Source organism: Triturus cristatus, chromosome 8 (genome assembly GCF_964204655.1).
Source record: "Triturus cristatus chromosome 8, aTriCri1.1, whole genome shotgun sequence".
Lineage (NCBI taxonomy): Eukaryota > Metazoa > Chordata > Amphibia > Caudata > Salamandridae > Triturus > Triturus cristatus.
Genome location: NC_140591.1, coordinates 602,067,146 through 602,083,995, shown reverse-complemented (window position 1 = coordinate 602,083,995; position 16,850 = coordinate 602,067,146). Strand labels below are relative to the sequence as shown.

Below are 16,850 nucleotides of genomic sequence, written 5' to 3'. Positions count from 1 at the left end.
CATGCTCCTTTCTGAAATAGTCATCCTCACCAGTGCAATCCAGTAGAAAGTCTGTTGCTCTGTAGTCGGTGCTAAATAGTGTCATCCATTTACCAAAAAGAATGCAGCAAATCTTTCCATCATGTAAACGTCAACCTAGAGGAATATGACAGGATTTAGTGTCTCCCACAGAATATTGAGTTGCACCCAAAAATTCAACAGTCTGGTGGCAATATAGTACTCCAGAGTAATTATTGACCTGATAGTAAGACCACCAAGCTTTGCTTTAGGTCCTCATCCACACGTCATTCTGTAACTATTGGGCGTGCTTTCCCCTTTAAATGGTGTTTCATAAGTAATTGTTTATAACAAGGAGCCGTTTTGCCTGATAAGGGAAACTGATTGTTTTTATGTCTAATTTTGATGACTGAACAATTTGACCTATTTTTATTTTTTTGGTACTTGAGCAATATATCGTAGCAAACAAAGACTCCCACTCGACAGTGCTGCTATTCTATATGACCCTCTCCCCCATGCCCTTTTTTGTGCAGATTTTACTGTCAGAATGTTGTGTTCAGGATTTGGGCATCTAAAAGTATGTTATTTTCATTGTAACTTTAGATCAGCCGCAACATTAGAAGTCCTTTGTTGAAAGTAATGCTTGTTCTTCTAGAAAAAAACCTAGGTTGATCAGTTGAGTTTAGTTCTCTGTAAGAGCTGTTAATTGGGGATAACTTCACAACGGTGTTGGTTTTGTGATTTGTGGCATTTTTTAGATTTCAGTAAGTTACTGCTGTTAGTTTCTTGTAACTCATAAATAATGGATGCAGAGACTTTTCTGGTCTGTCAGGGGTTCTGATAAGTGTCTCATCTGAGGAATCCTTCAGTATCTCACCATGAAAGCCTTCAGGAAACCTGAGCGGTCCAGGACTTGTGGAACAAGTAGAACAGACCCCTTCATATAAACACTCTGTAGTTGAAAGCAGTGTGCCATGCCCGCAAGGCATTCTTACCCCTCGTTATTTTACAAGAGGGTGGTTGTCTACACAAACTGGTCAAAGATGTATGAAAAGAGGTACTCCTCAATAGCCTCAAATCTTGTTCACCATTGCTCACCTAATTCACTATTGCTTGTTTAACATTTTGAACAAAGTCCTGTATTGGTTATTATAATGTAAATATGAGGTACATTTTCCTGCTTCCTGTTTAAACTAATGAATCTGTTTTCTATACAGGTCTGCAAATCTCATTCTGGTATTCTTGGCAAGGGGTTGGTACTCTCCCACTCCCCGACCATCTTAGAAGCTCTTGAAGGCAACCTACCACTACAGTTACAGAGTAATGAGCAGTCTTTTTTGGAGGACTTTATAGCATGCATGCCAGGATCTAGTGGCGGACGGCTTGCAAGGTAACATCACTAGTATGTGTTGCAGGTGTGATTACATCATGTGCAGGAACATGTTGCCTCATTCCTGTGTAATTGATTGAAAAATGTGTTTTACATAAACTTTTTCTATCTGTAGTAAGTGAAAAACTAGAAGTCTATCTGAAACTCAAAATTAGTATTAACAGATTTGGAGCTAGAGCAAACTGGATGAATGTTATAATGCATACTACCTTCATGTATCAACTCACAAGCCTCCTTGGCAATGTGATATGCCAGTTTCTCTAGACTAGAATCTAGCTTCAGACTCCCACACAGGGCTCATAATTAAGGGTGGGCTGAACTTGCGGAATTTCACACTACGGAATTCAGTGGAGTTACATAAAAACTCTGCGACGTTCCGCCAGTGAACTAAAAAATACACATCTGATAGAGACTTCTAGCTGCAGATTACTTACCTTAAAAATTTCCCAGGTGTCAGACTGGATCCAGAAATTTTTCATGAGCAGTACTCCTCACACCGGTAGGTGGCGTCGTTTGGCTCTGTACCATGCCAGAAGTGTTGTACGCAGTACCTAATATATAGGCGCCACCCCAGCGCACTGAAGTCAGTTATTTTCTTTCCATGCCAGTCAGCACAGATCTAGGGAAGAGCTACCCCCAGTCTTTTTGACTGATCCTTTTTTCAACTATTTTTGTCAATATTTTTCTGAGACTTGTCTCATGGTGTCAGGTATGTCCCCTTGGAAAGCTGATTTTAAGCCATTAATCACTGATAAATTTTGTTGACTGGCCTACATTTGGTATGTCTTTGGTGTCTGGAGCATGACCACGAAGCGAAGACATGTGCCGATTGCCACGCCATGCACCCTAAGGCCTTGAGAGAGCTGCCCCTCAAGCTTCTCATCGTGCAATGGTCTCGTTCTCGGTCGAGGGGAAGGTCCCGAGATCGGTCGCAGAGCCACTCCCGGTGCTCAACATCACAGTTAGTCATCTGGGAAATCAGGTAAGTCCCACAAGAGGAAGAAAAGTAGGACCTTGAAGATGTTTTTGACCTGTCCTCTCCATTGAAGTCTTCCGTCAAGACGAGGGAGTGTCGTCTTTGTAGGCCTTGCTCCACAGAATTTCCAGTAGCTGGATTGACCCTGCCGAGCTGCGTCAGTTCCCTAAGGGCCATGCATGTCATATTTGGGTGTCCCGTTCCCACTGGAACACCTTTGGGACTTGTGAGTCTTCCACTGGCAGGTTCACCCTCGGCACCAGTTCGGCCCTTTGGATCTATTGGTGCTCCCTTTAATGCTAGCACCCACTGACGGCACCATCCCCATTGTGATCCTCGACACAGAGCTGGAGTAGCATCATCTGACACTGAACGGGGCAGATTCCCCCCAACCCCCGATCGGAGCCATTACCTTATTCCTATAGCACAGGACTTAGTGATGACTGGTAGGGGCCACTGGACCCTTATTAATGCCAGCCATGAAATGACACCGAGGACAACACCTGGTATGAGGATCTGGCAGATGCAAGTGGCCTGGACACCTCCCCAGACACTGGTTTGGTCCCTCCCCCTACCATTGATACAGATGTGGGAGCCTTATTTGCAATGGTGGTGAGAAGGGCAGCTGGGGTCCTGAACCTTCCAGTGCCCTCTATGGTTGTCAAGACAAACTTCTTGGCTGAGATGCATCAACTGGGAGTCCCCCAATCTGAACCGCTTCTGTTTTAACAAAGCCGTCCTACTAGGGGCCTAGCCCAAGCCCTGGGCCTTCTGTACATAAGACAATTGCCTGCCGTCATCGCCCCACCCCAGGGGACCCCATTTTCCTCACTCAGCACCTCATGCTAGAGAGCTAGGCGGTCCACACATCCACTTCCAGAGTAAACCCTGCACATTTCCTACCACTCCACCAGACAGGGAATCCAAGTGGCTGGAAACCTTCGGGAAGAGCATGTTCTCTTCTGCCAACCTGGCACTGCGGTCAGGCGACACTGCGTGCCTTTTAGGCAGATACTTGTGTACAGTCTTGGACTCTGTTTTGAAGGTGCTGCCAAAATCTTGGTGAAGGCCCAAGCCCTACTCTCTCAAGCCTTTGCTGAAGAGAGGGATGCAGCTAAGTTTTCCATTTGATGTAGGCTCAACACTACTGACTCGCTGGGCAGAGCGGTTACATCATCGGTGGCCCTTCAACGCCATGCCGGGTGGAGAACTGCTGGCTTTTCCTGGGATGTCCTGGCCTCACTCATGGACATGCCCTTCAGTGACTCCCACCTCTTCGAAGACAAGGCGGACTCAGAGGGGGCTTCCAGCCACCTCTGTACCTGCTCAACCACCATGACCACCAGACTTCCTAGCTCTTGCATGCCAGAGGACGTGGTACCTACAAACCTCGTGGGTCAGGTATCCAGAGTTCGAGCCAGCCCATCACCTTTCCAGTAGCCGCAACCTCCAAGCCACTTTGGTTTGCCCTACGCCATCACCTGCACTACTGGAGGTTGATCACATCTGACCGCAGGGTTCTCCAGATTCTCAAAATTGGCTATCCCCTCCCCTTTGTGACTACCCCTCCACCCATGCCACCTACTTGCAACAGGTTGACCGAGGACAACATATACTTACTCCATCAGGAAGAGAAGACTCTCTTGGTCAAGGGAGCCATAGAGAGGGTGCCGGCATCAAAAGTAGGTTGTGGTTGTTATTTCTGTTTCTTTCTGGTGCTCAAAAAGGATGGAGGCCTTTGTCCTTTCGTAGAACTGCTCCTTCTCAATTTCTTTATGAGAAAAGAGAAATTCAAGATGCTCATATTGGCTTGGGTCTAGTCTGCCCTGGACCCAGAAGAATGGATGGTAGCATTGGACTTGCAGGGCGCCTATTTTCACATTCCCGTCCTGCCTGCCCATCAGTGTTAACTGTGGTTTACGGTAGGCCACCAGCATTTGCAGTTCACCATGTTCCCTTTTGGCCTTACCAGCCCCCCTTGGGTGTTCCCCAAGGTGATGGCAGTGATCGCAGCTCATCTGCGCAGATCAGCGGTGCCAGTCTTGCCCTAGCTCGACGATTGGCTGCCGAAGGCTGACTTGCCCCAGGCTGTTGTCTTCATCCTCCAGACTACGGCAGACCCCCTGCATTCACTGATGTTCACTAACAACATGTCAAAGTTGCACCTGACTCTCTATCAGATGATTCCTTTCATCTGAGCTGTTCTGGACACAGTGCAGTTTCAGGTTTATCCTCCCGTGCTACAAGTCCAGGATATTCAGACTATGGTATTGATATTTCAGCCTCTATCCTGGGTCTCATGGCCTCCTGCATCCTGCTAGTCGTGATGGCATATTTAGGGTCTGCAGTGGGACCTAACATTCCAATGGACGCAGCATATGGGGAGTCTTTCCGACAAAGGACCTGCAGTGGTGGAGAAAAAAACGTGACTGGTTCAGAGACAGACCCCTCTCCCTTCTCTGTCTAGTGACAGATACGTCACTTTTGGGATGGGTTGGCCATCTGGGAGAGGTGGATCAGAGGACTCTGGTCTCCAGCAGAATCCGGACTCCACATCTGCATGCTGGAGCTCCATTCAATCTGACTGGCATTGAAAACCTCTCTACCCTCAATCATAGGAAGGCTGGTACAGGTGTTCATGGACAACATCACTCCTCTGAGGGACTTCCACAAACAAGACTGGTGGGGTCGTGTACCCTATGTCAAAAGGCCTTGCGTCTCTGGACATGGCTGGAACAGCAAGGTATTCCCTGATGGTTCAACACCTGACAGGTTGGACTAACTCAGCAGTTGATGCCTAGCGGATCACAAATGGCATCTCCACCTGGAAGTGGCACAAGGTCTCTTTCCACAGTGGGTAGAAACTTGGTTAGATCGGTTTGCCTCCGCCGAGAGCATGCAATTTCAGCAGTTTTGTGCGCTGGATTTTACAAGGCGGCTGTTGCTTGGAGGCATTTTTCATCTCGAGTGGAGCTCGGGCCTCCTGTATGCATTTCTGTCTATACCACTCCTGCCCAGAGTTCTCAAGAAGATCGAAAACGACTGGGCCTAACTAATCAATGTGGCTCCAAACTGGGCACGGAGAGTCTGGTATCCCGAGCTCCTGAACATGAGCATCGATCCTCTGATCAGGCAGCCCCTTTGGGAGGATCTCCTGTCGCAGCAGCAGGGGAGGGTCCTCCTTGCAAATCTGTCAACTTTTCACTTTCTTGCGGGGAGATTGAGCAGCAACATTTGATAGCTTTTGACATTCCTTCTGAAGTCTGTAATGTTATTCAGGTAGGCACTACTCCCACATCAGCAGCCCCCCAAGCTAGTGCAATGTCCTTCAGAAACTGATCTTAACTCCCAAGTCTGTTTGTAGGATTGAGCATTTACTTCAGGTTTCGCTAATCCATTTTTCAAGCATAGGAAACTCACACATCCCACGTCCCCCATGAACAGCAGCATTAAAAACTTCAGAATCTCTGAACTATTTTACCATTGAAAGGAGCAATGCACTGTTACCTTATGAGTACAGAAGGCTGTATTTCAGGCAGCTCTTGTCAATAAGAGTAGCACAGAATAGGCAGTATTGGTATTTTCCTACTGTCAAGAAATGTTCATAACAAGTAGCAGTGGTGCATGTTCTTCTCACAAACAAGACTGACGAGGCATAGGCTGCAACCATTCAAACTGCTCTCATAGGGAAGTCAGAGCCTAGGCTTAAAACATCAGCGTTCTAAAGTTGTGTCATTTCAGATGCAATTAAATCACTCTTTCTTTCTTTGCACATTAGTTCTTATAATTTTGCTTATGCCTCGTATACATCATGAAAGGAGCCCTTATACAAATAAAAAAAATATAACTAGAAATTCTGCCCAACCCTCATGTGACTGAGCGAATAGAGAATGGCATCATGCTGTCCAGGGTAACTACATTGCAGCGAATCCTCTCCTGACTTTAAAGCAATTGATGAGATTTGCCCCGTTCGTTCCCAGGCTGTACTTGGAGGAGGTTGTCTCTTTATGGCTGTTTTACAACCTTTACCTCTTATCTCGAAGGAACTTTTGGACATGATGACCAGTAGCATTTCAAGATAAACTCCATCATTATCCGTTCACTATCGGGTGGCTTTTGCTGCCGACTCGGAAATGTGTTCTAATTTAGACTTTGATGGTCAGGTTGCATTCCGTTTGTGAATGGACTTTGTTCTTATTGTGGTACCATGAAACTTGTTGAAGGTCATACATTTTTTTTAATATATCCATGTCTATTCATCGTGTTCTTTGAGTTGCACTTAAAAGTGAAGTGCGCACAACCTCTGTCGGCCTGTAGTAGAAAAGTAATGAGTCAAGCTTGGTACTTGTACTACCATCGTAGATGCATGCCACTGTCCCAATAGTTGACTGCCTAGCAACGCCAAACATTCATGACTTGCATATAGTTGCGCCATATAGCTGTACAAAATCATAAGGCGTTAGAAAATATTGTCTAGATTCTCATTCCTCTCTTCCATAGAAACAAAAGGGCAGTTAACACAATTTCTGTATTGACAACCCTTCATTTTGTAAATATTTTTATTTAAAAATATTTATTGACTCTGTATGAAGTAGATCTGGTGGACAGACCACAAACACTTCCTGGAGCTTTTTTACTCTTTTTCCCAATATTTGAAGGCTGGTGGCAACACTTTATGGCATCCGCTGTTGTGTGGCTGGGTTTCACTCCATCAGGTGGTCCTGCTGCGACTCAGCTTTGTGCTATTCTTCCCTCAGACTTCCAGATGACAGCCCACAGTCTCTTGGTGGAAGGGAAGAAAGCAGAAAGGAGACAGTGAAAAGCGACAGAATGACTGGTAACGGAACTGCCAGAACAATCCTACTTGCCTTTATGTTCTTCCTACATGAAGGAAGTTGGCTCTCTGTATAGTGTTCTAAAATGAAGTACACTGTGCAGAAAGTTCAGTGGGTCCCCAATTGGTTTGCAGAGGCTAAAAGTATGTAATGCTAATGCTGTTTTGTGGTAGTGTGGGCGAGCAGTTAGGCTTATCAGAGGGTAGTGCTAAGCATTTGTTGTACTTGAGTCAATAAATGATACACTCAAAGAATAAATCTGAGACCGATTTAGAAAAATAATTTTTTATATATATTTCAAACTCAAAAACTTCGCTTTAAGTTAAGTGCAGTTTTCAATAAAATATGTACAGGTACGTAAAGCTTCTGATAGAGACATATAGCCGCAGATTACTTATCTTATTACTCTCCCCAGGCGCCGGACTGGATCTGGAGATTTTTTACATCATTACCTTCCGCGACGCGCTGATGCCAGTTTCTTCTTGTAGCGGTTCCTCAGGCCGTTTTCCGGCCTACTTTAACGTTTTTGCCAACTGAACAACGTGCCTTCTACCTCTGTCTCGAGGTTTCAAACCTTGTTAGTCCCGTAGACTGCATATGTCAGCTACAGACCCTCGCTGTTTGCTTGTGGTGCCTGGGGGAACACCATGACTCAGAGGAGTGTTATGCTTGCTGTCAACTTCGACCGAAGGCGCTGCGGGAACGTAGAATGAAGCTCCTAGTGGCGTGGCTGTCGCAGCCTTCCAAGACTTCCCGTCGACCACGATGTCCTTCTTGCGTCTGTTGTGGGGATGCTTCAGGAGTCGTTCCCTGGATGTTGTTCTCCATCGACTCTGCGAGGTAAGGCTACGCGCAGGTGATAAAAGTCACAGCATCTCCCGACTTCACAGCATAAACCTCTTCCCACACTATGGTGGAGGAGTCGATACGCAAGTCCACCCCGCGCTGCCCTACTTTTCCTGGAGCCTAGGTGACTGACCCAGATGCGAGAATATTCTAATTTCCTCATGCTGTGTTTGGGTCTTCACACTCCCCTGGACCACCCTTCGGCCACCAGGAGGTGAAAAGTGCCTTGACTGTCCACGCCGGCGAGTTTGCCCTCACTTTCATTTCGGCCGTCTGATTCCATTGTTGAATCCATTTCGGAGCCAGTGTACAGCACTTCGGGGCTCCCACCTTTGGTGCCGGTATCCAGTTGGCCGACAACTTCGGTGGTGTTGATTGACAACCCACCACTTAACTCACCTGATACCGCAGCAATGGCGCTCGGTGTTAGGTGCGATGCTGGTGGTGCCGCCTAGCTCGGGCACCCTCCCTCCACTCTCTCTGGAGCCCCCTCCTGTTTTTCCTTTTGAGGGACATGGTTATGGGGAAGAGTTTGGGGTTCTGCACCTCATGTATGACACTGCTCAGCCTCCCTCATTGAAAAATTGGCTGGGTGAAGGTAGTGACTTAAAGTCTTCCCCGGCCTCAGGCCTCTTTTCCCCCGCTGGCCTCTTGCACCCATTTCCTCCCGGCCTGGCCGGCCTCGGAGGTGAACTCTGCCTTGGCTGACATGCTGAGGTGTGTTTCTATCTATGGTTTTGGATTTGACACTTACTCCTTTGGAAATGACTACTGATCCCCTGGTTGGCATCCTTACCCCAGTATTGGAACTTTCATAGATTCTCATGCTTTGTATCATTCCCCGTCGTCGGAATGGGAGCCTCGGTAAACAAAAAAAAAATATATATATATATATATATATATATATATATATATATATATATATATATAACAATAGAAACAAAAGAGAAAAATAGGCCTAGGCCTCATCTCATTTTGTAGTATATCACCCTCTTTGTGTAAAAGAGCCCAAACTTTTGCCAGGACCAATCAGCACAGCCTCACCCCTTGGAACCTTCCTGAGAGAGCTCATAGCCTCAGATTTTTCTACCGCACGTTGTGCTAGGGAGTCTCCACTGAGCTCTGCTCAGTTTCTCAGAAATTTACTATTAGAAATCTTCATTTGCCATCTTTAGTGACATTATGTCAGAAAAGGAGAAGAAAGCCTTATTCAGACCTTGTGCTTCTTGTGGAAAGAAGAGACTTTTCGTGGAGGATAAGCATGACAATTTTATTTACTGCTTATACCCGGAACACAAGGCCACAGACTGCAAGATTTGTCGGACCTTCTCTACCAAGACCTTGAGGGACAGAGAAGGTCGGTTGCTGACATGGCTGCAAAAGCTGAAGACCTGGACGTAGGTTCTCTCTTAAGATGAGGAGGATTCGATGTCTGGCACCTCCTCCAGGAGATCTAAGAAGAGGGGTAGGTCATCCCCTTCCATCTCTGCAGAACCCCCTGTCAAAGCCCCTCGCGGGATCTCTGAAAGGTCTGAGGAGGCTGGTCCCAGGAAATCTCCTCACGGAAGTGTAAAGGAGAGGCAGGGACAGGCTGCTGGTGTGGACACAGCCCCTAGGGACAAAAAGGAGGTTTAAATATCTTCTCCTCCGTCCCAAAAGGAGAAACCTGTGAAGAAACACGCTGCAGGAACTCCACAGACAGTTCCAGTGAAGAAGCAGCGTCCGTCGACGCTGGCTAAAGCAGGTACGTCGACGACGATCCCCATAGTAAAGGCTGTTTCCATGGGGTCGTCGACGGTGTCTACTTCATCGTCTACGACAGCTTCTTTCTCGTCTTCGGCGGTGTCGACGACGAAGACCACGACGACGGCGTCGTCGATGTTGATGACGACGAGTTCGTCGACGAGACCGTCGACGATGAAACACGCTCCGTCGACGAGCCTGATGTCGACGAAGAAGAAGGCTCCGTCGACCACCCTACCGTCGACGACGATTCCTGCATCGTCGACTACCTCATCGTCGACGACTATTCTCGCCCCGTCGACGAAGGCTACCCTCCCGTCGACGATGTCATCGTCGAGTTCGCCGATGCTTGGGATCCCTTTGACGACGACTCAGTCGACGGGACCATCGACGACGAAAAATTCAGGATTTGCCATCCAGAGGTTGAAAATTACACCGGACATGACTTCACCTAGGCGGGTCACGCCTTTGCCACCATCCATGCTTCTCGATGACTCGGAGGATGAGGAAGAGGATGGGCAGTATGGGGACGCCTACAGCCCTTCAGATCTACATGTGAAACAACAAGACACTGATACTGAGGAGTATTATGGTCAAGAGGTACAGGAGGAGCGACAAAGCATTCAACAGGAAGTACATCCTCGCTCTCTGAGGCAGGATATGATAGCCTTACCAGTGGCTTTAGTGACGGATTTGCAGATGATGCTGCAAGACTACAAAGCTCGTTTTCTGTCACTACCAGACGTCCCACCAGTGCACCCATCTACGTCGGTGGTACCGCGAGACACGGCAATGGACTTGCCACCTCTGCCTAAGGACATACCTCGTACCTCTTCAATAGTGGTACCAATAGTGGTTCCTCAGTCTTCATTTTCGGAACCTGCCAATGAGGACACACAAGATATGGATACAGACGACGACGATGAGGGGCATGTGATCCCTCTTACTGATCCAGGGGATCCGGATGGGGACCCTGATGACACTGGTATGCAAGATCCGGATGCAGGAGGCCGGGAGACGAATGTATCCCCCCCCCCCCCGGCAGATATTGGGGGGTTCCATAATCTTATGGAGCGTGCATCCAAGAGGTTTGGTCTGCCTCTTACAGTGGAACAGTCGGACTGTTTTCTGTATGACTTTAAAGCGCAATATAGAAAGTCGGTCAGATAAATTCCCATCATTGAACATGTCTGGGATGAGGGAATTAAGACAATGCAGAACCCAGCGACGGTCATCCCGGTTCTTCCCCGGCTGGAGAAGAAATACAAGGCCCCTGAGGGCAGTCCTGCATGTCTTTTAGGACAACCAAAGCCGGATTCTGTAATATCTCAGGCCACACAGAGCAAGTCCAAGAATCCGTCAACTCCGTTAACTACGCCTCCGGATAAAGAGGGCAGGCGGCTGGACAATGTAGGAAAAAGATTCTCCACTATGGCCAGTTTGTTGGTTCGTGCGGCAAATTCATTAGCTATTCTAGGCGGGTATGACCGCCAGATGTGGTGCGACATGGAGCCGTTTATGGACCAACTGCCAGAGTCGAGTCAAGAGGAGGCCAGGCAGGTTCTCATGGAAGGAGAGAGGTGTTCTTCGGAAGTCATTGACTGTGCTATGGACATAGCCTCTACTGCTTTCATGGCTTTGGCAGGGTCGGCGGTCTTGCGCCGTCAAGGCTGGTTAAAAGCGACCTGGTTTCGTCAGGAGGTCCAAAATAAGATCCTGGACCTTCCCTTTGACGGAGAAATGCTTTTCGGTAAGCATGTAGATGAAGCACTCCAGAGCATAAAGAAGGACACGGACACAGCTAAGTCCTTGGGATCCTTGAATTATCGCAAGGTTCCATTCAGAGGAGCACGTGGTCGAGGGTTTTCTACTTACAGAGGAAACCAACGTCAGTATTCCACACAATCAGGACAGTCCTATAAAGGTCAATACTCAAACCAATGCCAAGGTCATTCGGCGTCTTTCTCTCGTCAGTCCCAGAGAGGACGTCAGAATCGTCAGGGACGAGACAATGCCAAGAGGCAATAGCGGCCTCCTGGCTCTGACTACTGTTCCTCCCCTACCAAGAACACCGGTTGGGGGCAGGATCTCCTTTTGTCTGGACAGCTGGGTCCTTATAACATCGGACCGGTGGGTCTTGAATATTGTTCAGAGTGGCCATACGTTGGAATTCCAATATCTTCCTCCAACGAGAGCTCCGGACGCCCGTCCCTCAAACCATCTCCGACTGTTACATCTCGAAGCCCACCAACTTTTCATCAAGGGGGCGATAGAACCAGTACCTCTTTCGCAGAGGGGCAACGGTTTCTATTCCAGGTTCTTCCTGGTTCGGAAGACGGAAGATACATGGCGTCCTATACTAGACCTAAGGGAGCTCAAAACCTATCTCATCAAACTCTCCTTCAGGATGGTCACTCTCCAAGATATTCTACGTCTACTGAATCCGGGAGATTTTTTGGCGTCCCTGGATTTAGAGGATGTGTACTTCCACGTTCCGATCCACCCAGCTCACAGGCAATATCTACGCTTCACAGTAGGCAAGAGCCATTTCCAGTTCAAGGTGCTTCCGTTTGGCCTTCGGTCTGCACCTCGGATATTCACAAAGATGCTGGCACCAGTCGCTGCTTTTCTAAGGAAGCAGTCCTTGGAAGTGTTCCCATACTTGGACGACTGGCTCGTCAAAGCTCCGTCGCTCAGGGCAACTTCTCAGGCCGTGTCAACTTGCATTCAAATGTTCGCCCTCTTGGGTCTTCAGCTCAACAAGTCCAAGTCGGTGCTGATACCCTCCAGGTCACAAAAGTTCCTCGGGGCTATTCTGGACACGACACTATGCACGGCTCGTCCGTCGGAGGAGCGTCAACGCAAACTGACCACCTCCGCTCGTCAGATGCTGCACAGCAGATATGTATCGGTTCGACGGTACAAGTCCTTACTCGGATCGATCTCATCCTGCATACCTTTAATACCGCATTGCAGGCTTCATATGCGTCCTCTGCAGGAGGAGTTGGACAAACAATGGCGCCAGGCAGAAGGGTCGTTCAACGACAAGGTGTGGATAACCCCAGGTATGCGCAAAGCCTGCGAGTGGTGGCTGGTGAAGGAGAACATCGCAGGAGGATTAACGTTTCGGACCCCTCCTTCTCCTATGGTGGTGACCACAGATGCCTCCTTAGAGGGCTGGGGAGCGGTACTCCAGGAGCTTCAATTCAGCGGTCACTGGAGTCCAGCGGAGAGCCTACGCCACATCAACCTCTTGGAGTTGATGGCCATTCGCTTTCCCAGACTTCAGAATCGTGCAGTGCTGGTCCGGACAGACAACACGACGGCCATGCACTATATCAACAAGCAAGGGAGCACCAAATCGTGGACTCTGTCCAAGGAAGCTCAGATGATCTGGGATTTTGCGATTTCTCACAAGATCACTCTACAAGCCGAGCACCTAGCAGGGTGCCTCAACGTCACAGCGGATGCTCTGAGTCGTCAGACGGAGGTGACTCACGAGTGGGAGTTAGACCAAGCCACGCTGGAGGCAGTGTTCGAGAGATGGGGTACTCCGACCATAGACCTCTTTGCGTCCCCGGAGAACGCAAAATGTCAATTTTACGCAAGCAAGGTTCCCCATCGAGGATCTCTGGGGAATGCGCTTTCGTTTGCTTGGTTCGGCGCATTTTGCTACGCTTTTCCTCCCATTCCTCGAGTTCTCAGGAAGGTCAGAGCGGAACCATGCAAGATGATTCTCATTGCTCCAGCGTGGGCCCGGCAGTTCTGGTTCACGGAACTCCTGCTTCTCTCCCAGGATCGCCCATTTCGCTTGCCGCTGATTCCATCTCTGTTGTCGAGGGACCAGAGACAGGTACTCCATCCGGATCCAAAGTCACTACACTTGACAGCGTGGCTCCTGAATACAGAGAATTCCGTCATCTGAATCTCTCCAGGGAGTGCAGGGATGTTTTGTCTCAGGCGCGGGCGCCAAGCACTAATAAGACATACAGGGCAAAATGGATGATATTTTGTCTGTGGTGCCAGAGGAATAACCTCCATCCTTATAAATCCCTGCCACATCAGGTTTTGCCTTACATCCTGTCACTGGCTAAATCAGGTTTGGCGCACTCTTCTGTCAAGGTACATCTGGCTGCCATATCCCGTTTTCGACGGAAGACATCAGGGCCATCTCTATGGTCCGCAAGGATTGTTAAACAGTTCCTTAAGGGGTTATTTCGGATGTATCCTCCGGTCCGACCACCCCCTCCTATCTGGCAGCTTAACCTAGTACTGGCTCAACTGATGAAAGCGCCCTTTGTGCCAATTCACAGGGCGGACTTGAAGTTCCTGTCGTGGAAGCTAGCCCTCCTCTTAGCATTAACTTCGGCTAGGAGGGTTAGTGAACTCCAGGCTCTGTCTATAGTGGAGCCTTTTCTGCAGTTCAGAAAGGATGTGCTGATTTTGAGAACCAACCCAAAATTCATCCCGAAGGTGCCTTCGGATTTTTATCTGAATGAACCCTTAATTTTGAACTCTTTTTTTCCGCGTCCTTCCACCCAGGCGGAACGAACATTGCATTCTTTGGATGTCCAGAGATGTCACACGCTCTTTCAGGAAGTCTACACAGCTATTTATTGCATACAGTGCACCACGGAAGGGTTTGCCGGTCGCTAAGAGGGGCATTTCCCGCTGGATCTCCAGTGCAATACAATACTGTCATCAGGCTGCGGGCAAACCTTTGGACAGAAGGGCCCGTGCTCATTCTACAAGAGCGATGGCGTCTTCAGTGGCTCTTTTTGCTGGAGTTGCTATCAGAGACATTTGCAGGGTAGCAACGTGGAGCAGTGTACACACCTTCACGAAACACTACTGCCTGGAATCGGTGGGACGAGATGACGCTGCTGTGGGTCAAGCAGTCCTCTGGAATCTTTTTCAATGAGAGGTGAGCTTTCCCTACAATCCCTCCATCCTGGTAAGCACATTTGGTTGAGTAATGGTTGTTTTTTCATGTAAACTGAGACGGTTATGTAAAGCCATGTGTCTTCCAAAATGTGCTTTTGTGATTTACTGCTTACTATTCTGATACAAAGCATGAGAATCTATGAAAGTTCCAATATTGGGGTAAGAAAACAAGTTACTTACCTGTAACTTTGGTTCCCCAGTATTGGTAACTTTCATAGATTCTCATGCGCCCACCCACCTCCCCTGGGAAAGCTCTGCCGGTTTACTGAGGTAGTGGCTGTTTGCACAATGGCTCCGAAAATCTGAGGCTCTGAGCTCTCTCAGGAAGGTTCCAAGGGGTGAGGCTGTGCTGATTGGTCCTGGCAAAAGTTTGGGCTCTTTTACACAAAGAGGGTGATATACTACAAAATGAGATGAGGCCTAGGCCTACTTTTCTCTTTTGTGCGCTGAACAAGGTGGCAAGCCTTTAATCAAGAGTACAGGCAGAATGAGGCTGGTAGTTCAAATCTGACAGCTACAACGCGATGAGCCTGACTCGTTTCGAAGTATTATCCTTCTTCCTCAGAGGCAATCGTGATTGTAAATGCGTGCTCGGGTCTGCATCTCTTAATGCCCAATTATACGCCCCCAGATGGGCGGGTAAAATTTCCCAAGGCATCATGGATGTCGTAGTCCCAATAATCAAACCGCTGATGGTGCACTAATTTCTGTCCTTTTCAAGCCCGCCAATGGGCCACCACCAACAGCGTCTGCCTTAATCCCAGATCAACGCTCCACATAACCGGCTTGGTATACATCCTGCCACGTGGCCCCCTCTCTTCGCGGGGTGGTGCAACTCGACGGCGGGCCGCCGCCAAAAATGAATGCTCGTTTGCCACGCCCCAGGAATGAGCTGCACTCGAACGCTGAACAAGGTGGCAAGCCTTTAATCAAGAGTACAGGCAGAATGATGCTGGTAGTTCAAATCTGACAGCTACAACGCGATGAGCCTGACGCGTTTCGAAGTATTATCCTTCTTCCTCAGAGGCAATCGTGATTGTAAATGCGTGCTCGGGTCTGCATCTCTTAATGCCCAATTATACGCCCCCAGATGGGCGGGTCAAATTTCCCAAGGCATCATGGATGTCGTAGTCCCAATAATCAAACCGCTGATGGTGCACTAATTTCTGTCCTTTTCAAGCCCGCCAATGGGCCACCACCAACAGCGTCTGCCTTAATCCCAGATCAACGCTCCACATAACCGGCTTGGTATACATCCTGCCACGTGGCCCCCTCTCTTCGCGGGGTGGTGCAACTCGACGGCGGGCCGCCGCCAAAAATGAATGCTCGTTTGCCACGCCCCAGGAATGAGCTGCACTCGAACGCTGAACAAGGTGGCAAGCCTTTAATCAAGAGTACAGGCAGAATGATGCTGGTAGTTCAAATCTGACAGCTACAACGCGATGAGCCTGACGCGTTTCGAAGTATTATCCTTCTTCCTCAGAGGCAATCGTGATTGTAAATGCGTGCTCGGGTCTGCATCTCTTAATGCCCAATTATACGCCCCCAGATGGGCGGGTCAAATTTCCCAAGGCATCATGGATGTCGTAGTCCCAATAATCAAACCGCTGATGGTGCACTAATTTCTGTCCTTTTCAAGCCCGCCAATGGGCCACCACCAACAGCGTCTGCCTTAATCCCAGATCAACGCTCCACATAACCGGCTTGGTATACATCCTGCCGTGTGGCCCCCTCTCTTCGCGGGGTGGTGCAACTCGACGGCGGGCCGCCGCCAAAAATGAATGCTCGTTTGCCACGCCCCAGGAATGAGCTGCACTCGAACGCTGAACAAGGTGGCAAGCCTTTAATCAAGAGTACAGGCAGAATGATGCTGGTAGTTCAAATCTGACAGCTACAACGCGATGAGCCTGACGCGTTTCGAAGTATTATCCTTCTTCCTCAGAGGCAATCGTGATTGTAAATGCGTGCTCGGGTCTGCATCTCTTAATGCCCAATTATACGCCCCCAGATGGGCGGGTCAAATTTCCCAAGGCATCATGGATGTCGTAGTCCCAATAATCAAACCGCTGATGGTGCACTAATTTCTGTCCTTTTCAAGCCCGCCAATGGGCCACCACCA

At 48.6% G+C, this 16,850-nt stretch overlaps 1 protein-coding gene across 15 annotated transcripts in view; it reads left to right on the top strand.

The window, feature by feature from the left end:
- Positions 1–16,850, top strand: part of MYCBP2 (MYC binding protein 2) — a 1,771,217-nt gene that overhangs the window by 896,420 nt on the left and 857,947 nt on the right. For all 15 annotated transcript variants that reach the window (XM_085622060.1, XM_085622057.1, XM_085622054.1 and 12 more), the window contains one exon: positions 1,215–1,387. In XM_085622060.1, coding sequence (XP_085478186.1) covers positions 1,215–1,387 — 173 coding nt within the window. The remainder of the gene's footprint in view (positions 1–1,214; positions 1,388–16,850) is intronic.